The following is a 25,287-nucleotide window of genomic DNA, read 5'->3' on the forward strand; positions in this document are numbered from 1 at the left end:
GCTTAAATCTTATTTTGTCCGAATGTTATTTCAAGAGGGCGAAACCTTCTCCAAACTCGGTCCGGTGCCTTGACAAATTTTTACTCTTATTATATTTTAAACTTGCGTAGCTCACATCCCCGTTTATGGGAGACTGCTTAATAAAATTTGGACTCCCATCAATTTAGCTGTAATAACTTAACAGCTAGTAGCTTCCAATAGTTTGGGAGAAAAGGAAAAAAAACACCCTATCAATAGTTAAATGAAATTCCCCTGAAATCTGAAATAGCTCCTTTCTATCATAATTAGAATCCCGAGTGCCGCGTAACAGAGTGAGCGCCTGTTACTCGTCCCAGCTTCTGCCAACCTAGCAGTTCGAAAGCACGTAAAAATGCAAGTAGAAAAATAGGGACCACCACGGTGGGAAGGTAACAGCGTTATGCTGGCCACATGACCACAGAGACGTCCTCGGACAAGCGCTGGCTCTTCAGCTTTGAAACGGAGATGAGCACCGGTCCCTAGAGTCGGAAACGACTAGCACACATGTGCGGGGGAACCTTTACCTTTTTATCATAATTAGGAAGGCCAGCTGCTTTGCTTATGGGCTTTAGAAAAAAAACAGTTTGCTGCTGTAAGACATACTGGAATAAAAGTCATTTGGGTTGTTGAAAACAACACTACAGTGTTAAACAAGATACGGTTTAGTCTCGAGAACCTTGTTCCATCCAGTGCAATAGCAGCAAATCACGCTGCTTCAAAAATGATTGCCTTACTGTGCATTTTGGGAGAGGAACAAGTTTAGTTTTATCCTCAGCTATATGTTATATAGTTGGTTTTAGCAAGATTTGATCTCAGCGGCATACTCCTCTCTAGCAGTGCTGGTTAGCTTGAGCAAGAAGATGGATTTCTGAATCTTAAATGGACAGGTGGAAAACAGATCAGAAATGGTATGAAAAAAAAGAGGATTAAAGAATCTTTTGTGCCATAGGAGCAAAGCCAGATTTGCCGTAACAACTAAGCTTGATAACTACTAAAACAGGATCCCACAGAGAAGTGGCAGAACACACATTTTCTCTTATCCTCAATCATTTTTCACAAAGCTAGTTCACAACCAAAAAACTCAAAAGTGCCAAAGTTTAGCTCCGGGTATGGCAGATGTTGTGAAGCTAGTAGCCCAAGAACGATATACCTTGTAAGGTGCAAAGGAAATAAAATTTCCTACAAGAGTGTTTTATTATTTCTAGCCAGTGAAGAGTTAAGCGTTTGAGGGTAAAGTGGACTTAATACAGGAATATCAAGGAAGTAATCCTTCTTCTCTAGTCAAGATATAGCAGGTGGTAAGTATTAGCTTTTCACAGTTCAGTTCAGGGCAACAGTAGAGGCTCAATGATGAACAAACTTAGGGTAGCTAAAAAATTGTACCCACAAATAAAATTCATCACTTGGTGAAATGGCTTCTTGTTGCCATAATCGGCATAATAGCTTCGTTTTCAGAAAAAGCCTGGGGGAGATTTTCAAGGCACGAAAGCACAGGATCGGGCTTGGCTGCTGTTCTTTGCTGGTAACCAGAAGAAAGGGCTTAATAATTTATATCCACATTGTAGGGATACAAAATAAATATATTTCTTAAAAGACGTGTACAAAAGAGTCAGTTAAGTCGGTCAAAGGAAGCACAGGCTTTTGTAGTACGCCGCACAAACGAAAACACCGCTTTGGGCAAAGACCCTGTTTTTGGTTGCATCACTAGTGTGAAAAGAACACATTCACTGCGGCAGGGCGACAATGACTTCAACGTAGCTGATGGGGAAGAATCCAGATTCACCTTTCAACATGCCTTCGTACCAGTTCTCGTCAATCTGATTGCTCAACATGATGATGTCTCCTTCCTTAAAGCCAAGCTCCCCTTCATTTTCAGCCTCAAAGTCATACAAGGCTTGGCAGCAAGGCTGGTCCATGTGGCACGAAGAACCTGGTCAGAATAAGCAATCAAGAGATGTTCAGGGTGCTTTCCCGCAAATTTTGTCTCAATTCATTTGCAACAAAGTCCGAGATGATAAACGTTCTAATACTGATCTCGTGGTTCTGATAGATGAGACCAATTAAAGCAGAACTCCGAGGCTTGAGCTTTCCTCGAAGAACAGGTTTATTGGTTGCAAAATATCGGCATGGTCAAAAGTGAAACCAAGACTAATGTTTCCTCCAGAAAGCAACAGTATTACAAACTTAAACTTCCCACCCCATAGAACTATGCAATCAACTACATTTCCCAAATAGAATAGTTTGGTGGGCTTTCTAACATTAGGCACAACCCGCCCCAGCCAAGGAAACAAAAATGACCTTGGTTCCCACAGGACAGAGAATAGTTTAGGCCAGAGGTCCCCAACCTTTTGGGCACCACAGACCGGTTCCGTGGAGAGAGGTTTTTCCACAGATCCGAAGATGCGTGTTTTTCTGTGTTGCTTGCATCCCGCGGATGGGGTTTTGCTTGTTTGTGTGGCCCAGTTGCTGGCATGCTGTGGCCTGGTACTGGTCCACAAACCGGGGTTTGGGTATCCTTGGTTTAGGCTAGCATAAAACACTCCATTCCTTCCACCAATCTTGTGGCAACCGAAAAACAAGCAAGATGGCTACTGTTCTATCCCAGCCTACACGAATGACCTGGATGACTGAGAATCTCCATAGACCCCATGATTACATACCTGATGATTTAATTGATGGACTGAAGGAAATTCCATTGTGTGGTTGACCATTGCTTATTTCCAGATGCGTCCGTGTGATTGGTTTGGGCTTAAATTCACGTTTAGGGCGACTGGAAGCCACATTTATCCTGAAACCAGGATGGAGATGAAAGATCAAGCTTTTCAAACAGTCAGAAGTGCCTGCTCTAAGTGTTTTTACACTCTGTTCGGGAATTCTGTTCTCAACATTGCCACCCGAAAAGTCCTTGCAAACCCATGAGTTAATTCATAGATAGATATAGATATATATAGAGATATAGACAGATACACACACACACACACACACAATCGTATTGATTCATAGTTTAACCGCAGTCCAAGGAATAAACAACAATTGGCTTAACTACACAGTAACCATAAACCAAATATCCCATGCTTTGATTTAGTAGGAAGTGCAAACCCACCCACTGGCAGTGATTTTGAGCTCCACAGCTCATTGCTGATGTGACTGGGTCCACTGAGAAGGAACAGCAGAAACCATCTGTCTTCTGGCATACATATACAAACACAACCCCCATCCTCCTCCCCTCACAGCCCTTCAAGAAACTAGCCAAAGACAGAAACGTGAATGGAACATCCCTTCAGGAGAACTGAAAAGCCACATAAGCTAAATTGACTCATGGGCTTCAGCCGCAATATGGTTTGTTTAATTTTCACTTAGTGTATTTTCCTAAGCTGGCCACTGTGGTTTTAGAACTTAACATGTTGGACAAACTCAGGCAACTGTGGTTTATTCAGCCAAGGAAAGGCTAGCGTAACATGGGAATCTTGTCATAACGTTGACCTGGAGGAGGACAGTGGGATGGAGTGAGGAGTGGACCAGCTTGAGACCCTCAAAATGACTGAAAGGATCCAACCTCTAACTGAATGCAGCTGATGATAGTTGATATCACAAAGATCAGCAGGATGCCAGCTTGGGCTAATAATGAAAACACGTGCTGTGTTATCAACAGCTTACACACTAGGTTCAGATGATAATAATAAAGTTGGAAGGGACCTTGGAGGTCGTCTAGTCCAACCCCCTGTTCAGACAAATGGCTGTCCAGTCTCTTCTTAAAAACTTCCAGTGTTGGAGCATTCACAGCTTCTGGAGGCAGGTTGTTCCACTGGTTAATTGTTCTGATATGTTATTTACATTATGACAGATTACCCACGTTTTGATGCAGTGTTCTGGCTTAGTATGGCCAGTTTTCTAAAATACGAATGAGCAACATCTTAAAAGATTAAGGGAGGCACAAGTCTTTCTTCCTAACTTCTGAGGTGCCAGACATTTGTACCATGACAGGGCCCTAGAGCCAATTTGTGGCGTATCTGCCAGTTGTGGTTAGCAAAACTTACTCAGCATCTGGAAGGCCAGCCTTTTGACAGCCCTTCTTCAAAGAGCTCCCTCAGTTTGCAATGAACCAAGCCATGATTAGGCTTACCGATTTTGTAGCTTGCTCTGCAGATCCTCCAAAATTTCTGCAGACTGTTTGTGATAATCCAACGCGGCTTCTACCAAGACTAACAGCTGGCACACTTGTTCTATCTTTAAAAAGGGAATCCCAAAATAAAACGAGAGAGAAATGCAGATTTTAGGAAGGTAAACCTCCTGACTCTGAATTTTTATCTTATCATGAAAAGATCTGAAACTCCTATACAGATAGTCCTTGACCTATGACGAGACTCCCCACCAGAGGTACTTAAAACCTTGATTTGATGTTCTGACAATCGGGGTCTCCTCCTGGGGTCACACAATCCCATTTTGGGTGCTCGGAAACCGACCCACATTTGTGACCGTTTGCAGCATTCCTCTGCTCATGGGATCACGATTTCTGCCAAGAACTGACGTCGGTAAAATGAGGACCCAGATTCTTGGACGTCAATAGGCTGACTCTGTAAACCGCCCAGAGAGGGTTGCAAAGCACTGGGAAGCGGCATATAAGTCTAAATGCTATTGCTATTACTTCCATTATGCAGCTAAAAAAAAATGCCCATTGTGTGCAATGGATTCCCTTAACAACGGCCATGCTCACTTAATGACAATTGCAAAAAAAAAAAAAGACTGTAAAATCGGATGAGGATTCGCCTAATGGCATGATTTACAACTGTTAAATCTGAGCTCAATTATAGTCATAAATCAAGGATTTACCTGTACGGCACAATCAAGTTTCTAATTTTAACAGTCACTAGAGGGCAGCACTTCACAAAGCCGTTGGAAGCAAGTAGAACAGTGCCCAATGTGACCTTTTCAAAAGCTACATTTTGCCTACGGCTAATGCAGAAGAGATGATAAAGGGATGGAGGTAAGAAACGTCTTGGGATCTGGAAGGAGGCGGGACCTGAAACTATTTTAGGGATAATACTAGATGTGTTTTCCCTTTCCTGCATTTTAAAATAGCAAGAAATTGCATCACCAAACTACAGGGGAGACAGATAACAGGTTTGAGAGGTGTAGACTGCCCGCTACTCCGCTTAAAAATTGCAGGAACGGTGAATTGCACAGCCGCTCGTGGGTTTCATCTGCTTTCTTGTTTGAAAAAGAGTAGGCAAGTGCTCAAGAGTACGGGCAACCTGATCATCTTCACAATGACTAGTTGTGCCACATCACACGGGCCACAAACGCCCACGTAGACGCTGCATGTCTCGCACTCAAACGCCAAGGAGAGGAGCTTACATCATTTTCCAAAAAGTTGAACATGCTCCGTTCTGCCAACTCTTTGGACTCTTCAAACTTCTCGACGGCTTGCTTCACTTCCTCGTCTGGAATCTTCCCGAGACGTTTCCTTTTGTAATCATAATCTAGACGCCGGCCTTCTAATTTTTTTAGATGGCGCTGGTGTTTTTTTTTAAAAAAAAGAAGAAGAAGAAGAAGAAGAGAACCAAATGGTTAGAGCAAAGGAAGAGGAGAAGCTTTTGCCTACAGGGGCAGAAATATCTTTTTAGCCATGTGGAACGGCCAGAAAAAAATAGTAATAAAATAGCAGCATCTGTGTGTGCCTCGGCAGTTGCTTTGCAATCAATTCTTAAGATTCTAGATCGTTCGTTTACTGTGGAAAAATCTTCAGGCCATCTAAATCAGAAGCAACACACATTTGTCAAAATACGGCTTACTTTCATATTCTGGATCTCATTAAATTTCTGCCATGTTCTCTCTCTTGACTGTGGAGTGCCTGTTCATATTCAAGACTCCACTAACATTGTTTATGCAGTGTGTTTATCCATGTTTAACTGAATCATGGTTTACTGGCGTAGGTTTTCGCACCCAGTATCTGTTGGGCAGTGCTAGGCTAAAGAGTTTAGTGATCATGGACTAAACAACACTGTGAAATTTCGCCAGAAATCGTGGCTGGCATCTTCAGAGCCAAGGTGGTCTGCTACGTCCAGCAGTTCCCAATGAGCCATGGTTTAATTTATCTAGGTTTCCAGGTTCACGCCCCCACGCCAGGCAAAAATATAGTAAATTCCTCTGTGAGGAAAAAAAAACAAACTGCATCTTTTTGTAAAGAATTTGAGGAAAGGGAAGACAGAAATCTTCCAGGGACTAAATTCTCCTTAAGCTTCAAGGAAGGGAGATATTTCAAGTGCTCCAGAAATATAGGGATCTCATAACTGGATCCAGGAAACCACTGGATTAAGCTGAATGGTGCTGAAACGTTTGCGTTTCAATGTGTTGCTGGATCTCAACCACTCAAACTGGAGAGCCGGTGGTTAAAGCACCACATTAGAAAGTGGGGGGAGGGGGTAGGTTCAAGTCCCACCTTAGCCATGAAAGCCAGTTGGGTGACTTTGGGTCAGTCACTGTCTTTCAACCCAACCCACCTCGCAGGGTGGTGGTTGTGGGAAAAATAGGAGGAGAAAGATATGTTGGATATGTTCGTCGCCTAGAGTTATTTGTAAAAATAACTAAATAAATAAATCATAAAAAAATGATCTTGGCATGCCCACATTAAGCCAGACGAAATATCCTTTGTCTGGGAAACTGCACATCATACGAACGTGGCCATCGTATTTTGTTAACCTAAGTTTAAGATATTACGCAAATCCAGGCATTATGGAGTGAAAAAAAGAGAGCAGGCGAGAGAGATTTGAGAAACACTAATATTATTCCGAGGATGCAGCTCAGGTCCCTAGGCAAATATTCGAGGCAGAGATAAACTCACTCCAATCTCTCTTAAATCCTTTTCTTGCAGTAACTGTAGAGGGTCAATAAAATTCTGCTTGATGGTGATATCAAGGGAGTCTTTCACTTCTGCCATCTGCTTCATACTTTCTCCCACATCAATCAGCGCAGCACCTTGTCAAGAAGAAACAACAGTCGTGTATCACATCGGGGAGGATTTATTTTTTAAAAAATAATAATTCAGCAGCTTTCTAACTGAAACTCAAAAGGCTTATTTTCAGCCTCTTTTTCTTTGAAACGTGTAAAGCTTCTATCCTTATCTCCCAGACCATTTCTCTGGTCACATCCTACAGCCAATCTCAATGTATACATGGTTGTACTTTGACAATAAAGGTTCATTCATTCATTCATACAGAAGAGGCAATTCGTAACTGAAAACTCCTTCTTGCTGCAGAGAGAGTGTTCTTAAGCAAAACCCTGCACAATTTGGGGCTCTTATACAGTAGGTGTTCAGGATTACATCTCCCATCATCCCCATTCAGCACACCCATTTGTCTACGCTGACTGGTAACTATAGATCTGTAGCACAGCAGCTGAAAGGCTAAGCAGTAATTGCAAATAAGTGTTTCTTTTAAATAGCACCGGTTCACCTTCCTTCAAAGCAACTCATCCGGACGAGCCTCTATCCTTAAATTTCCATCAGACTCTTATTTCTGCGTGGCTAGAACTATGGTTCCCTACAGTTGCTACAATACTCTCGTACAGGGGAAGAAATCAGCCCACCTCATTTTAAGCCACCTTGTCAGACAAAAACAGGTAGGATCATTTTAATCTGGCAAGTATATCTTTCACCTTTTGATAACCATTGAGTCACTTTGATAGCGACATGGGTGGCATATAAATTCAATGAATAAGATACAGATAGATAGATAGATAGATAGATAGATAGATAGATAGATAGATAGATAGATAGATAGATAGATAGATAGATAGATAGAGGGAGGGATAGATAGATAGATAGATAGATAGATAGATAGATAGATAGATAGATAGATAGATAGATAGATAGATAGACAGACAGACAGACAGACAGACAGACAGACAGACAGACAGACAGACAGACAAGGAAATGTTGGATGTGCTCACCACCTGGAGTTATTTGTAAAAATAATAAAGGCAGGATACAACTGCTCCCTCACCATAGAAAATCTCCAGTAAAATGAATAAAGAATAGGGGAATTGCCTTACTTTTCTTTCAGATGCAGGAACATGAAAACATGTTACTAGCCATGTTTCAACAGAACAAGATAAATGTTACACTGGGAAACATCCCCCACCCCCCAATCTCTCTTTAGAATTTTCATTGGGGGATCTCAGTTCTGAAGCAGGACACTTTTCAATCTGCCTGTAAACTGGATCTACTACAGCCATTCATAGAAGACTCCACCTGTTTATTTCTTTGGGCTTTGTTTTTGTTCCAAGCTGTCTAGCCTAGGGACATAATGTTCTTTGCCTGCATCTCAGGTAATACACCTGAGCACCATTTACAGTCCTTGAAAATCCATTTTAAGGAGCAGCAGGCAAAGAGAGAGGCCGTATTTTGTCACCCTCCTGCCTCCACACTCTTCGCATCTTGCATCTCTGTTATGTCCTCTTCTCAGGCAGGGACCCGCCCTTTTCTTAACAATCCAGATTTATTAAGTGCCACCTGCAAGAACTGCATAAACAATGCTGCGTGGCTGCAGAGGCTCACCGAAGGTGGAGTCCTCTCCCAGTTCTCTCCCATATCGAAGCATACAGTCCCCAAGTAATCCTTCGGTCTGTGGGTATCCTGTGTCCTTGACTTGCCCTCGGATCTTGGAGACCGTGTTCAGCATTCCTAGTTTAGCTCTGTAGGCTTTAAGAGAGAGACATTGATATTGAAAAGCTTAAAAGATATACTGGGATTTCTATATGTCTGGAGAACATTTCTGCTCGTTGACTTCATGTCTCCAGACCTGGAACGTTACTCTGCTAGGCAACCGCCGTACAGCAAGTTGCCACCAACTTCATCCAGACCAGGGGTAGGGAACCTTGGCTCTTTTATGACTCGTGGACTTCAACTCCCAGAATTTCTGAGCCAGCGTGCCTGGCTGAGGAATTCTGGGAGTTGAAGTTCACAAGCAGGGGCCTTCAAACATGGCCCTTTTATGACTTGTGGACTTCAACGCCCAGAATTCCTCAGCCTGGCGTTGAAGTCCACAAGTCATAAAAGGGCCAAGCGTGAAGGCCCCTGGGTTAAGCAAACCATTGCAGCTGTTGAGCGAGTTGCAAGGTTGTTAAGTGAATCTGGCTTCACCCATTGATTTTGCTCGTCAGAAGCCGCCTGGCCACTTTTCCCAGTGCCGTCGTAACTGTGACGGCCAATAAATGAATGATTGTAAACCGAGGACTACCTCTAAACAGCAAGTAAAAATACAGCCAATAAAACTGCTACAACATTAAAACATCTGTAGAAAACCAACAAAACTGTGGGGCGCAGATCTGATGGATTGGTTCGCAAAGATGCTCGGTTGTTTGAAACATCTGGAACTCACTGAAAATATCTTGTTCCTTACCTGGGTTAGGTTGGAGATATTCTGTAGCTTTGGATAAGAGTTCTGCCACCGCCTTGCTAGTGACATCGATTTTCTGCAGGAAGAAAATGAAACATCTTTAGGCGGGCTGTGCAAATCATTTTTCAAGCTGAGCCATTTTTTTTAACTCAACACCTCCAATTTTACTTCCTAAATGAGAAATGGGCAGCTCTGATCATTTGGGAAGTGTTTTGACCTTGAAACCCTTCTAAGGTGGTTGAAACAACACCCATCGGACACGGGTCAAGATGCTGGATTCAAAAGAATTCCACTTTGAACCATCACTCATCTTTAACAATATATGACGGGGACTGTTTCTTTCATACATTATACGCAAATTTGTGCCAAGCTGGTGTCCTCTAGCTGCTAGACCTTTTCCTAGCTGTGGCCTATTTTAGAAAAAGGATGACAGGGCCTCTCAAGTTATAATTAGAAATAAACACCTTGCCATTAGCAGCCCGTATGACAGACCTGCCTTACCTTCTCCATCTCTTGAAAGTCTCCATCATGTTTTGTCCCTTCTGCTCCACTGATCTTCTCGCTGAAAAGCTGCAGGAGGAGAAGGATAATGATAAACAACAGCACCAAAGAACTCGCCATCACGGAGAAAGGCTGATAGAACACATATGCCCAAGGAAAACCAAGAATCTTCCCTAAACCCTGGAAACAGCATACCTAGCCTAGGTTTCATTACAACCAGTGGAAACCTGATTGTAAAGAGAAACTCTAACTCTAACTCATCCCCTTTGCTCCTCAGGAAGGTTGGCCATTGGCTTTCAGCCACAACCTCTTTGTGGAGATGAGATCTTGTCTCACCAATGTATGTCTCAATGCTATAACTCATCCCCTTTGCTCCTCAGGAAGGTTGGCCACTGGCTTTCAGCCACAACCTCTTTGTGGAGATGAGATCTTGTCTCACCAATGTATGTCTCAATGCTATAAACTAATCTTGTTTGCACATCTCCTGAATTCTGGGCCCAAAAGGGAAAAAGACTCCAGCACCTCTTCACCAGATCAGCCTAGATTAACTCCAAGGTCAACTTCAGACCAACAATCAAGTAGGCAATACCCCAGTCAAGAATCTGCCCAAGAGCCATTAGTAAACAGCCAAACCAAAGAATCCGTAAGACCGCTCCCCAACCACCCACCCACCCAGACACGCAAAACACCAAAATATAAACCGACAGCAAACCCCACTCCTTAACCAACACTGATGATGTTATCTAGTTAGGGTAATGCAACGTCTGCAAGAAACCAAGCAAGCTCAGAGAGCACCAAGGACCCCTTGCTATTCAGTGTATCACAGACATGTCAAACACAAGGCCCGGGGCCCAGATCCAGCCCGCGAAGTGGTTTCATGTGGCCTGTGAAGCCATCCTGGGAACAGTGAGGGAATGGCCCCCACTGCCTTGGCCCAGAGACCCTCCTCCTGCCAGAGACCCTCAGATCTGTCCCACTCCTGCCCAGGCCCCCATAGGCACCCTTGATGCGAACGATGAAGAGCTGGCCACGCCCACCCAGTAGGCCATACGCACTCTAGCCACGCCCACCCAATAGGCCACACCCACCCTGGCCATACCCACCCGGCCCCCTGAGGGCAACCGCAATGCTGATGCGGCCCTCAATGAAATTGAGTTTGACACCCCTGGTGTATCATGTATGCACCCGCTTTGTATCACCAAGGTTGCTTTGTCAGAAAAGGGAATTCCCATTTCAGAGGCAGAAGGAGACTTATCTCCCCTCCCCAGCTTTACTTTCTGGCCTGCCCCCTCCCCTTTATCACTTTTGGACCTCTAACTTTACCAGCTCCACCTCCAAACCACGCCAGGTTGTAGCAGATGTTTCCTCAAGTCAAAGATCTTCAGGTTTCTATGAGCAACAAGAGTGTCTGGCCCCTTGTCCCAACCACATCACACACCCCTCCTTTAAATGTCTTTTACTCACAACTCAACTGGCACAGCAGTAACTATGGGCTGTTACAACGAATGCACAACTGCATGCCTTGACACCAAAAGGGACTGACATTTGTGCAAGCCAGACAAAGAAAAGCACTCATCTTCATGGAGACCACCATTATCAGAGAGAGGGGAGGGTTTCAATGCCATGCTAAATCATAATATGTTTTAACGGACTTTAATAAACCAGAACTGGTTAGGATTACACTACAAGCTAAGCCCCATGCAGCCCCCCAGCTTCACAATTCAGCACTAAACCGATTCTATTTTTCATTCAAACTTAAAAAGACTTCTTTTGTTTCCATTCCTTTCCTTAAGTCTCCCAAACCCTGAAAGCTGACATCTTTATTTTATTTTATTTTTTAAAAAGTGATTCTGGTCTCTTGTGGATGGTCTCTTGTGGATGTGTGTGTTTTCATGGTTTTTGAAAATGAGGCAAAGGAGCACGGGGCCCTTAATCCTTCACAAAAATGAAAAGAGGAGAAAAAAATCGAACCCCACCTTTTCCAGTGATGTTACACACTCTCATACACATGTGCACACAAACACAAACACAGAGAGAGAGAGAGACTGCTCAAGTGATATCAACTGAAGCTCTTTGGAAGCTGGAAGAGTAAACTGCAGCCCATGCAAGTTAGTAATGTATATCATTGCTATAAACTGAATCAACCACATTAACGTTTATCCCAGTGCTAGAATGCAACCAGTGGGGAAACAGCTGCATTTTACTACGTTGAAAGCTACTGAAATTTACTCCAATAATGGGCAGCCTAACCCTGGAGCACCGTTGACTCAGCCTTCCATCCTTCCGAGGTAGGTAAAATGAGGACCCAGATTGTTGGGGGCAATTAAGCTGACTTTGTAATAATGCCGCTTGGGGGGTGTATGAAAGCCCTAATAAGCAGGCATATACATAGAATGAAGGCTACTGCTAAGCTTGTAAGCCGCCCTGAGTCTTCGGAGAAGGGCGGGATATAAATGGAATTTAAAAAAAAACATTAGAAACAGAACGATAAGGTCCATGCATTATGCAAATATATTCCGATAGCCCTATTAAAAAGAAGACAAACCTAATGAATAAAATGTCCTGTATCCATATCCATATGGAAGAAAAATCCTTCCTTCCTTCCTTCCTTCCTTCCTTCCTTCCTTCCTTCCTTCCTCCCTCCCTCCCTCCCTCCCTCCCTCCCTCCTTCCCTTCCCCCTTCCTTCAGAATGAGCCTGCTTGAGGATTGATACAATCTCAATCTCAATGTGGTTGTGTTGATTAACCCAAATGCGGCAGAAATAATTCCCTGCCACACACACCCTCTTCCTTGTGAGACCAAAAATAATCCAGGGATGCCCCACTGTTCATACTAAGACGGCTATTAGGAGTGTGTACTGCACACCCGTGGCAGTACAAAAGGCCAGCTCCGTTTATTTAAAAGCATTCGTCAGCAGTTAATACACTCAGCCTGGCAAATGTAATTCTTAGAATTGTGTTTCCACAATGCTGTCTCTCAGGCGGGGGTTAATGGGGGCCATTAATCTTGTTATGTTAAGTCAAGTCAACAATCACAAGCCCCAGGGAGCAGTTTACTTCAAAGTTACCAGGTAACATCTTGTAAGCACATTCTCACAGATACAATAATAAAAAGTGACATAATAGTTGCAATGATAACTAGGAAGCCAACCTGGGGCTTTCAGCCCTCTGGAGACAGTCACGGACATGCCCGTTTGTCCAAGTTAAGGACCATGCCAATCTTATTTTCACCTCTGCCGTCTATGTTCTATTCACTGTTTACTCCATTGTGTCTCTAACTGTTATTTCTATGAATGTCTTCTGTTATCTAATCTTTGGAAAAAGCCGGTTTAGGGTTGCGGTTCAGAAACCTGAAGACTGTGAGCAGGAGTGAAGTCAACTGAGTGAATTTGAGCCTGTCACTGTTTTTTAGCCCTAGGAAGGAGGAAGTAATGGCAAACCACTTACAAAAACCTGCCAAAAAGCTGCAGGAAATAATCTAGGCAGAATCAAAGACAGACAGACACAGACAGAGAGAGAGACACACGCACACCTCTCTGGAGAAAGCTCTAATGTAGACATGTCAAACTCGCAACGTCACGTGATGTCACGCAACGTATTGGAGCCTTTTCGCCATTGCCGGCAATGGGTTGGGCACGGCTTCCGGATGACGCATCCGGCCCGCAGGCCGGCAGTTTGACACCCCTGCTCTAATGCTAGGAAAGGTGGAAGGAAAGGGAAGTAAAAGGTAAAGGAGTCCCTACAGATTTTACTAGTTGTTGATGACTATAGGGAGTGGTGCTCAGTGGGTTAGGACGCTGAGCTTGTCGATCGGAAGGTCGGCAGTTTGGCGGGTCGAATCCTGAGTGCCGCGTAACAGAGTGAGCGCCTGTTACTCGTCCCAGCTTCTGCCAACCTAGCAGTTCGAAAGCACATAAAAATGCAAGTAGAAAAATAGGGACCACTACGGTGGGAAGGTAACAGCGTTCCGTGCACCTTTGGCGTCTAGTCATGCCGGCCACATGACCATGGAGATGTCCTCGGACAAGCGCTGGCTCTTCGGCTTTGAAACGGAGATGAGCACCGGCCCCTAGAGTCGGAAACGACTAGCACGCATGTGCGGGGGAAACTTTACCTTTACCTTTTATAGGGAGTGGTGCTCATCTTTGTTGCAAAGCCATTGAGCCAGCACTGTCTGAAGAGATTCAGACACTGAAGAGATTCAGACAGTGTCTGAAGAGATTCCTGAGCCAGCATGGCTGGCTCGGGAATTCTGGGAATTGAAGTCCACGAGTCATAAAAGAGCCAAGGTTGCCTACCCCTGGCCTAGGCCTAGGCCGCTTGATGACTCGTGGACTTCAACTCCCAGAATTCCTCAGCCAGCCACGCTGAGGGGAAATGGAGCGGTTTCCATGCTGAGCCATGCTGGCTGAGGAATTCTGGGAGTTGAAGTCCACGAGTCATAAAAGAGCCAAGGTTGCCTACACCTGGTGTAGAGAGACCAGGCCATAGAATCGCCAGGAGTTGGACACAACTGAATGGACATCCCAAAGGTGCTTTTTTCAAAAGGCAGCTGGGCTTCCTTTGTTTTTGCTTGAAGATGTTTCGCTTCTCGTCCAAGAAGCTTCCACAGTTCTCACAAATGAACTGAAGCTTCTTGGATGAGAAGTGAAACATCTTCAAGCAAAAAAAAAAAGCCCAGTTGCCTTTTGAAAAAAGCAACCGTGATTTGGAAGATTGAGAATCTCCATAGACAACTGAACGGATAATATCGTCAACATCATTACACCATTGAAAGATCGGAAAGGCTAGGTTAGGGACAGATTGTCACAAAGACAATCTGTCGGCGTGGCTTGCTAGGAGTGGAAACCAACTGAATGGCCCATAAGGAAAGGATGAATCAACCAATCAATGTTACATAAAAGGCTGGTCAACGACTGAAATGCAAGAATGTGAATATAAAGCAATGGGATAATGACTATCTTGAGCCCTAATATCATTGGCAACCAGGTCTTGTAACTTGGCACTCGCCAATTTATGTCTGTCTGCTCAGAAATAAATCCCACAGAGCTTCTGCGGCGCTCGATAGGAAAATCCTTTTTTCCTTTTTAAAAGAGCTTTTGTTGTGCTTAGGCAAATATCACCTCCTTGCTAAAACAAAAGGAAAGAACATTTGAGATAGAGACCTCGGAGAAAATGTGGACATAATCTTGAAGCTCGTAGCAACTCCACCCCCACAATAACGTTGCCCGTACTTCTGGCCACCTGATTCACAACGTTAGTCCTTGAATATACATGGTTGTCTCTTTGGGGTGGGGTGGGGGGGAGAAACCTGTTCTTTGCAAACTTGCAAAGTGATTTAAAATTAAAAAAAAGCAAGAAGAAGAAAGCGGGGTTAGCCTGTGCAATTCTCCAGCCCCTGTAGCAATGACATGATGGGAAAATATTTTAACAAAAGGGCCACAAGGTTGCAACAACATGAGCCTGCTGTTTGCTACAAGAGAGAAGCAACACTAAGCAAGACTCCTTGGGACACAATGTATGATTGACAGCAAACTTTTCTGGTGGAAACAAGAGAGCAACAATATAGCCTTTCAAAGTCTTTGTCTTCCTTTTTTTTCCCCCTACTTCCCAAATCAAGCCGGGATCTTTTTTTATATATATTTTTTTGCTTCTGTTTGGCCTAGGTATGAGCTCACAGCTTTCCCCTTTCTGTTCTTGAGCTGGAGACAAAAGACAAACATTTAAAAAACAAAACCCTCAAGAGTCCTAGTTTGGCCAAATCCTACCACTGTCCCGTAAATAAACATCTTCTTATAAGTAGCTTCTTAAAAAAAAAAGCTGGTTGATGTTTTACTCTGTTTTCACAGCTTGGCAGCTGGGAAAAGAAACTTTGCACAAAAGAGATGTAAAACGAAAGGTGTTTTCAAAACAAAAAGCAGATTTGAGAAGACACGTTTGTGATCTGTACATTTTACTCAAGTGTATTAATTTTAAGATGGTAAATGACCCCGAGGAGCTGATAGCTGATAGCAAGTGTTGGGTGCATTGGGCTCCAAAGAAAACACTCATGAATTAATATTTGTGGGACTCAGTGGGAACCTGCATGGAAAAGCAATTTATGTGATTACAATACAGGAGATAAAGGCTACTGCAAAAGCTGAAGAGCTTCTCCATCAAACAGAAGCACCATTCAACTAGCATCAGTCAACTTTACCAACCTGAGATGGTTTGTGCTTCTCCACACCCCATCCCAGGGGCCTGGGATCTCATGTCTGCTATCCATGGTCTGTAAGTCGTGATTTAGGTGGCCTCCAGCATCTGTCACCATGAAGACATAGGGACTTCCAACTCCCAGAATTCCCCACCATGGGGAATTCTGGGAGTTGAAGTCCACACATCTTCAAGTTGCCAAGGTTGATCAATGCTGACCTAAACAACCAGGTGTAGACAACCAGGGTCTGGAAGCACGATCCCATCTCTTTTGAGGAGGGGGATTTTGCTAGACCCAACACCTACAGAAGATGCTCAAGACCATAAGGATGTGTGTTCTGCCATCTCATCACTCCTTATCTAAAGCAGTGCTCTAGAATCAATCAATAAACCTTTTGAGTCAATAAATTACTTTATGGATATAAAGGTGTTCTGGGCACCCTCACAAAATGGCACCCCTAATTCACAAAATAATTCCCATCAGGAATTTTGCTGCAGCCTTAGGCCCTGAGCTCAGTTCCTCCCATTTGGCCTTTCCTATCCAAACTGGGATCAGCCTGAACTTGATTGCAGGTTATTATTATTATTATTATTGCTTGCCTCGAAAGTATATTTGAATGCAGCTTTGGCTCATGGGTGGAGCAGAGCTGGCACCTTGAGCTGTTACCACAGCTATGAGCTCTCTGTGTAACCGAAGCCTTTGGCTGGGTAATAATATTCTGCGGCAGAGTTTCTTCCTCTAATTTCTAAACGGCATGCCCTGACATCTTTGTGGGCTGCTGAAGAATGACAAGCACGCTTAGAGCAACAAATAAAATAATGAAAGATTCTCGGCAGCCTAAAATATCCACCTGCCACAAGGAAAGACGACCTGCAGCCATAAACTATTCTCTCTCTGAGGTTTGAAGGATCCCATTTCCACGGTCCATAAGTAGGTGATTTAAAGGTAAAGGTAAAGGTTTCCCCGCACATGCGTGCTAGTCGTTTCCGACTCTAGGGGCCGGTGCTCATCTCCGTTTCAAAGCCGAAGAGCCAGCGCTTGTCCAAGGACATCTCCGTGGTCATGTGGCCGGCATGACTAGATGCCAAAGGCGCACGGAACACTGTTACCTTCCCACCGTAGTGGTCCCTATTTTTCTACTTGCATTTTTACGTGCTTTCGAACTGCTAGGTTGGCAGAAGCTGGGACGAGTAACAGGCGCTCACTCTGTTACGCGGCACTCGGGATTCGACCCGCCAAACTGCCGACCTTCTGATCGACAAGCTCAGCATCCTAACCCACTGAGCCACCGCGTCCCTTAAGTAGGTGATTTGGGTGACCTCAATTCAATCAGAATAGAGCTGGAAGTAGTCCAACCCTCTTGTAGTCCAACCCTCTCTCAAGCAGGAGACCCTATACCAGGGGTAGGCAACCTTGGCTCTTTTATGACTCCTGGACTTCAACTCCCAGAATTCCTGAGCCAGCTGTGCTGGCTCAGGAATTCTGGGAGCTGAAGTCCACCAGTCATAAAAGAGCCAAGGCTGCCTACCCCTGCCCTATACCATTCCAGACAAGTGGCTGTCCAATCTCTTCTTAAAATCTTCCAGCGATGGTGCACCCATGACTTCTGAAGACAAGCCATTCTACTGCTTAATTGTTCTAACTATCAGTCCCATGTGTTATGTACAGAACAGTTGGGTCCCTGTAGCTAAAATCATAATTTAAAAGGGCTCTCAGACTGCTTGCTTTAATAGAACTGATACAGCACTCAGGTCTTGTCGGGGTGGGTTAAGAAGCAAAACGTAACTACTGGGACAACATTTTTGAGAATATGGAGCAGACAGACAAAGGGGCCCTTTGATTCAGGAGGGATTCAAGCATGATTCTCTGGCTTATTTTCTACCAGGCAGTGCTGTCGCAGTGTGCATCTATCACAAACCTTGTCTGTCCCATCTCTAGAAAAAATACATACATCAATCTTTTAAGCATACCCTAAGACCTACTTCCCAGTTTGCCACTTGCTAGCATGCAAGACACCATACCTTCCAAAGAGAGACAAGGCTGCCTCACGTTTCAAAGAGTTTTTCTTCGACAATTAAACAAGCTGCTGGTGGGAAATAAAAATAGGAATACTGGACTGCAACCATCCCCTCTCTCCCTTTCTTAGTTTCTAAGCATGCCTACTTGTTTTATTCTTCTCCTCTAAGCGTGTGTACAGCAGCAACCACAATAAATCAAAACAATAGCAAAACAGCACATTTATAAAAACGCACTGTGAAAACTCAAGTAAATCACGATAGCTTAGTATATATCCTGTCAACCCAGGCCTAGATTTCTTTTTTTTTAATTCAATTGTAATGAGCTTATGAACAATTTGAGAAACTCTTGATTACTGCCAGGTGGGTCCAAGAAGACTTTTTAAAGAACTTGCCAAGAAGACCTTTTGGGAACTTGCCTCAATGACTTTATAACTTTCTCACTCCACATTCTGTGCACAAGGAAAGCATGTTTAGTGGGGAACTCAGTTAAGGATTAAGTTAAAAAGGAGCCCTGGGAGTTTGGCAGCTACGTAAATAAAATATTGCAGCAGACATCCCTAAACACAGTTAGGAACGCTAAAAATGCAATATGCTTCCCGGTCTAAAAATCTGATTAAAGCTGGGGAAAAAGATCCTCGCATGGAAACTCCATGTACAAAAAAATAAAAGAGGTTGAATCTGCTAACAGTGCATTCGATGTACATCAGTTCCTAACAATGCAAATCAAACGTTGAATTAGCTTATGATCTACAGGTAGTCCTCCATTTCCAACAGTTCATTTAGTGACCGTTTGAAGTTACAACAGCACTGGAAAAAGTGGTTTATGACCATTTTTCACACTTACGAACGTTGCAGCATCCCCACTGGTCATGTGATTTACATTCGGATGCTTGACAACTGACTCACGTTTATGAGGGTTGCAGTGTCCTGGGGTCACGTGATCCCCTTTTGCGACCTTCTGACAAGTCAAGGGGGGAAGCCAGACTCACTTTACAACCGTGTTACTAACTTAACTGCAGTGGTTCACTTAACAGCTGGGGCAAGAAAAGTCCTAAAACGGGGCAAAACTCACTTAGACCACAAGTGACACCCAGAATTTCTATTGCTAAGTTGAGGACTCACCGTATAGTCACCTTCTCCTTGTCTCAGAACGTTCTCCATGAATGGAAACGCTAAGCAGTAACTGAGCCTTGGTGGAGCAAGTGGGCTAATGCCTCCTTAAGTAACACCAGCTGCCTGCAATTAGTGCAGGTTCGCGTCCCACCAGGCTCAAGGTTGACTCAGCCTTCCATCCTTCCCAGGTAGGTAAAATGAGGACCCAGATTGTTGGGGGCAATTAAGCTGACTTTGTAATAATGCCGCTTGGGTGTGTGCGTGTGAAAGCCCTAACAAGCAGGCATATACATAGAACGAAGGCTACTGCTAAGCACATTGAGTTGTGCTTTAGATTGTAAGCCGCCCTGAGTCTTCGGAGAAGGGCGGGATATAAATGGGATTAAAATAAAAAAATAAAATAAAAAATAAAAAGCCATTTTTTGTGCTTCGGAAATAATAAAAAGGGCGACAGACAGATGAAACACAAAACCAAAGGAAAACTTTTTACAGAAAGACTGGGCTTGCAGCAAGTCTCTTTTCCCCTCAGGGTGCAAAACACGTCCCACATGACAAGCCTGCTTGCCTTCAAGATGCTCTACCCAGTCCAATTTCTGATGGCACTGTGGCACGCAATTATGTTTCAATGTGTAGGCTCAGTATGAACACCTAAAAGGATATTTTCACCAGTAATCAACCAGTCCGGGGGACCTGATGTTCCATCATAAATTGCATTTTGCTGCTCCCTAATTTAATTTCAAGTTCCAAACCTCTTGCAGGCACAAAATGTTCCAGATTGTCTTTGCACGAAGCTCAAATAATATACTGTGAAGGGGCACTCAACAATCAATCCTAGCTAGAGAAAGCAAGTCTCACTTTCTGGATTTCCACCTGAAAAGTGATCTCATTTCTATATCTCAATGGGGGGGGGGAGGAGGGAAGGAGGGAGGGAGGGAGAGAGAGATCCAAAAATGTGGATCTCTACAGGCTTCAACTGCATATCATGATTTATAAAATTAGGGTAATGTGTGAACCAAGCCAGCATCAGTTTTTTGGTTATAATATTTTAGAAACAAGTGACACAGTCTAGATGTTCCAAAGAGCTGAATTTCTACCTCTACTATACCAACTACCCACTCACCTACCCCCTGTAGTTGCTACGGTTTATCATAGGGTGGTTTTTTCCATTTTTACCAGCAGGATAGTAATTATTACTAAATCAGCATCTCTACCCATAAATTAGCGCGTACATATTTTACACAAAGCTATGCCTTTTATTCTTGCGATTGTGTCAGGGGCTACCTCATCTACGTGTTCAGCTATCTGTGACTCAGCAGTGTAACGAATCCAGGACAACCCACGGAGAATATTTTATACTCTCGAGATGCATTACAGAGTTATTGTACGCGCGTTGCTCGGCTCTGCTTACGTTGCAGTTAGTCAAACTTTACGAAGAATGCCTCTTTTGTTCGTGGCCTCAGAAAAGAGACATAGCAGCTGCCCCGTTCAGATGAGTAATTTACTGGTGGAATAAGCAGTAACTTTTCTTTTAAACAACGGGAACCAGCAAATTCAAACAACTTACATCTAAATCTCTGGGGACGGTCAAGGGAAAAGGGCAGCGGTGATTTAATTTGAAAGACTGTTTTCATCACCGTTTCCGACGTCATTTATAAAATAAATTTGAAAAAAGAAAACCCGCTTCTCTCAAAATCATGGCTGGGTTTGCATGTCTTATTAAGCCAGTGTTTCCTAACATGGCAACTCCCAGAGGTGTGGCTTTCAACTCCCAGAATTCTGTGCTGATGCTGGCTGTGGAATTCTGGGAACTGAATTCCACACATTTAGAAATTGCTTTGGCTGAGAAACAAGTGTACTAAGCCAGGGGTCCCCAACCCCCGGTCCATGGACAGGTACCGGGGCACGGCATGCCAGCAACCGATCCACGCAAACAAGCAAAGCCTCATCCGTGGGATGCAAGTAGCACACGAAACCACGCCTCCTCCGGTCTGTGGAAAAACCTCTCTCCACGGAACCAGTCCCTGTTGCCCAAAAGGTTGGGGACCTCTGTACTAAGCCATAATGGGTTCAGTCTGGGCTTCATTGTGACTCATAAGCCATGGTTAGGGCTTTGTACGACACGTGCATCTGCTCTCTGCAACCTATACAAACCATGGTTTTAAGCAAACCACGAATCTCTATGATGCCTCTCCCAGGGGTTGCAGAAAGATCCCCCTCTCATCATTTGCCTCTGAGATTAATGTTAGCAGGAATAAAAGCTTCTGGTAGGGCCATATTTGCTAGTAAGTCAAAAAAAGGGAAGGATGGAGTTCTACAAGCATCAATCAAGCCAAAATACTTAGAAGACATTGCAAAATAAAACCTGAAAAAAACAACAGGGGGGAAAAACACATAATATGGGCACAGCCATAACATTTGAATATGAATATGAATCTGGGTACCAGATGGTGATATCCTCAGGTTAAAAGGTTCTGGCTAAGATCGGCAGAACTTTCATGAGCAGATCTGGAAGCCAGGAGAACAGCTCAAGCAAAGAGGGAAGGAGGTCCCATCACTAACCTGCCAGGCTTCTCTTGGTTGGCAAGAGAACAGCTCAAGAACAAAGGGCAGAAAAGCTCCTACCAATAGATCATTATAAAACAAACAAACAAAAGTTAATGAAGCCATTTTGAAAGAATTCCAGCAAATTGTCCAACTGATGGAAAACTCGTTTATGCGATTAAAGCTGAGCTATCCTTTTGTCCTTCCGTGCCACGTTTCTTGGTCCACTCAAGAGTATCTATTCGATTTCTTCAGTGGCGGGATTCAAATAGGTGAACAACGTGGTTCTCTGCATGGATGCCGCTTCCGGAAGTCCGTTCTGGGCCTGGGCAACAAAAAATTAGCTACCGGTTCTGCCGAACTGGTGCGAACCAGCAGAATCCCACCACTGGATTTTTGGAAGAACATATTGTACTGTGTTTTAGATGGAAGAATGTATCGAACTATATTTTAGGAGGCTTTTGTTTTGTCTTTATTCCCCACTGGCTGCCCAGACATATGTTTGAGGAAGGAAGGAAGGAAGGAAGGAAGGAAGGAAGGAAGGAAGGAAGGAAGGAAGGAAGGAAGGAAGGAAGGAAGGAAGGAAGTCTAGTGCATCAAATGCAAACCTTACTGATAATGAAATCAGTCTTCACATTCTTCTACCTCCTTCTCCTGAGTAATACAATGGGCTTAACTGCGCTGTCTCCCTAACAGTAGATCTATTTCTATCTTTTTTTTTTGTAACAGGCAGATCTGAAATCAGCCTACCTACCTCTGACTACAGAATTGGTTCTCAGGGCAGTGCTGAAATAGGAGTGTCACCTTTTATAAGAAGATATCGAACTGGAACATGGAAGGTGAAAAGTATGAAGCAAAGAAAAGTTAACTTTGTCAAAGCATAAATAAAAATGTCCTGAATAATAAACCTTCTAGGTTTATTATTGTACGCTGCAAACTTAGGTCGATTGTAATGAGCCCATCTCATTTCTGTGGCTAAGTGAAACATTTGCTAAGTGAATTTGCCCGATTTTACAACCTGGAACAAAGTGGCTTGCTTCAGTGAGTTGCAGGGTGTTTCATTCATTAATGCATTTATTTATTAAATTTATATGCTGCCCATCTCGCTGTCATGGAGAGCTATCATGTTCATTCTCCCTCATATTTCAAGTGCCCCTTCTGAATGGAATTTGAAGCATTGAACAGGTGTCAAAATGATCAAGGCTGATGTCTGTATCAGGACGTCTAATTTTTTTCCCCCAAAGAACATTTACAATGAACAAATAGTTACAGTAAGAATAGAGTTTGGAAACAAACAGAGACTCAGAAAAGCAATGCGAGAAAGACAAGGCAGCATATTGTCTCTACGTTCACTTAATGTATACAAATGCAAGATTGGATGCAAGATTGAACAATAGGGCAGTTGGAATGAAAATTGGAGGCTGAACCCTTAACAATTTGAGATACGCAGATGATGGCATTTTGTTGGCTGAAAATAAAGAGGACTAAGAAGAGCTTGTGATGAAAGTTTAAAAAAAACTAGGTTAATGATACACATTAAGTAGCCCCAAGTAACATCAACCACCAATGAAATGAACTCATGACCAGAAGATGACATATCATTTTGTCTTCCTGGGCTCAAGAACAGTTAGTGTTCTGTACTCAAGGAATAAAGGACAAGATTAAATTTATGGAGGAATGCAATGAAAGCCTGAGATGAGATTCAAAGAAGAAGCCTTTCCAAGGATAACATCCAATGGGCTAATGCGTCCTTAAGTAACACCAGCTGCCTGCAATTAGTGCAGGTTCGCATCCCACCAGGCTCAAGGTTGACTCAGCCTTCCATCCTTCCGAGGTAGGTAAAATGAGGACCCAGATTGTTGGGGGGCAATTAAGCTGACTTTGTAATAATGCCGCTTGGGGTGTGTGTGAAAGCCCTAATAAGCAGGCATATACATAGAATGAAGGCTACTGCTAAGCTTGTAAGCCGCCCTGAGTCTTCGGAGAAGGGCGGGATATAAATGGAATTAAATAAAAACTGTTGAAAATTACACTTTGAGAGAAAGAGAGGGAAGACAGATTTGGGATACTACCGGTAGTATCACGGGCTACAAGAAGAACCAATAAGTTAGTCCTACTGGGACCAAAAATAAAAATGGTCTGTTTCCCTAATCTAAAAAACCAGGTCAGGAACAGCTCACTATGGTCTGCAAATCTAGCTATTTGGTCAGGAAAGGCACTTGAGAGCACATCATCAAGCAATCAATTAAACTCCTCTAAAACAAAGATATTCACAGGCCTTCGGCACGTCATAAAAATTATGATGAACTAGAAAAAAAGGGATGCTTGACAAGACTGAAGGAAGCAAAAGATGAAGAATAAGCTGAATGGACGGCATCAAAATCACTGGAACAGGGACAGGTTGGGTTAAAGTTGAGGGCATTTAATTCACGCAAGTCAGTCATCAGGACCGGTCTGACTCAATGCCCTTCGACTGACTAGCAAATACAGATCCTTTATTTTACAACACAAGTCTTTCCTTATTTAAGCACCAGATAAAGACTATTAGGCCATCTCATATTTGTTAGCATCTTAAAGCATCACCCAGCCAACTCCATCCTCTTCAAAGCAACCCGGCTCAGCACCTCAAGTGAGAGAAGAGAAGCGAATTCCCAGATGGGCTTGCGGGGGGGGGGGGGGGGGGGGGGGGGGGAAGTAAACATGCCGGAGAGGAACTGGTTGCTATCTCTCCATAAGCAGGACCACCCCAAAGGCTGCCTGGCAATTCCTTTGACCTCTAGCATCCCCTTCACACATGCCACCTTCTCAAGAATATTTGGAAAAAAAATGTGAGCCCCCTGCCTTTCGCACAAAGGCACAGAAATTTCTTCCAGCGCTGAACGGGTAAGTTTGCCAACTCGACTTTGCTGGGAGTTATGGAGACAATTCCTGGAGAACCTCAATTTATTTATTTATTTATTAGAGATGCTGCCCATCTCTAAATATCAAAAGGAAAAGTTGGCAGGAAAATCCAGCTCGGACAAGGCTACAGCCTCCCCTCCCTCCCTCCCTCCCTCCCCCGCTCTACGCATCCTCCTCCAAGGATCGCTTTCACGCAACCTACCTAGGCCATGGCTGGTTTAATCGTGGTTTACCGAGCAAACCCGCTGGAAGCACGTCCCACGCGGCATTATCGTGCAGGAACCGTCCCGGCTGGGGTTTCCGCAGCCGAGTCTCTCAGCAGCAAACTCTACAGGGGGGTTAACGCGTCGTGCGAACCCAGTTACGGGGGGGGGGGACGCCTGTGCCCTCAGGCGCTCAGGTCTGCGAGGTGGATTGCGGTTTGTTAACTCCCTTAGGTTTCCTCCGCGCCGGCTCTGCTCACCTGACTAGCTTTATGGAACTGCTTCTTCAGGCCGGCCACCGACATGCTCCCACCTCGGGACGTAGCAAGTCTCCAGTCCCCGCAAAGAGCAGGGCCGCTCCGTTCCCACGACGCGCCCGCGGAAGGATGCCTTCCCCTCGCCAG

General features: G+C 44.0%; 1 protein-coding gene across 3 annotated transcripts; it reads right to left on the reverse strand.

Annotated features, from left to right (window-relative positions):
* Window positions 1-1,169: 1,169 nt before the first annotated feature.
* On the reverse strand, window positions 1,170-25,246 carry SH3GL3 (SH3 domain containing GRB2 like 3, endophilin A3). Of its 3 annotated transcripts, XM_081337195.1 has the most exons (9): window positions 25,144-25,246; window positions 9,915-9,983; window positions 9,417-9,489; window positions 8,573-8,716; window positions 6,860-6,993; window positions 5,374-5,532; window positions 4,142-4,245; window positions 2,679-2,806; window positions 1,170-1,948 (listed from the first exon to the last, which is right to left on the reverse strand). In XM_081337195.1, exons 1-9 carry the CDS (start codon window positions 25,186-25,188, stop codon window positions 1,743-1,745), a joined length of 1,062 nt encoding a protein of 353 aa, XP_081193321.1. In that variant the 5' UTR covers window positions 25,189-25,246; the 3' UTR covers window positions 1,170-1,742. The 3 variants fall into 3 exon arrangements, with proteins under 3 accessions (XP_081193321.1, XP_081193320.1, XP_081193322.1); XM_081337194.1 differs by lacking the exon at window positions 25,144-25,246 and having other exon boundaries at window positions 9,915-10,512; XM_081337196.1 differs by lacking the exons at window positions 5,374-5,532; window positions 25,144-25,246 and having other exon boundaries at window positions 9,915-10,513.
* Window positions 25,247-25,287: the final 41 nt, after the last annotated feature.

Source organism: Vipera berus, assembly GCF_964194415.1.
Source record: "Vipera berus genome assembly, chromosome: 12".
NCBI classification, from domain to species: Eukaryota; Metazoa; Chordata; class Lepidosauria; order Squamata; family Viperidae; genus Vipera; species Vipera berus.

Excerpts from the sequence above, each read along its gene's own strand:
- SH3GL3 (XM_081337194.1), bottom strand. The coding sequence starts at position 10,034 with ATGGCGAGTTCTTTGGTGCTGTTGTTTATCATTATCCTTCTCCTCCTG. Across the intron at positions 8,717-9,416 it reads ATATCTCCAACCTAACCCAG|CCTACAGAGCTAAACTAGGA; the intron begins GTAAGGAACAAG and ends TCTCTCTTAAAG. Across the intron at positions 6,994-8,572 it reads GGGAGAGGACTCCACCTTCG|GTGCTGCGCTGATTGATGTG; the intron begins GTGAGCCTCTGC and ends CTTCTTGACAAG.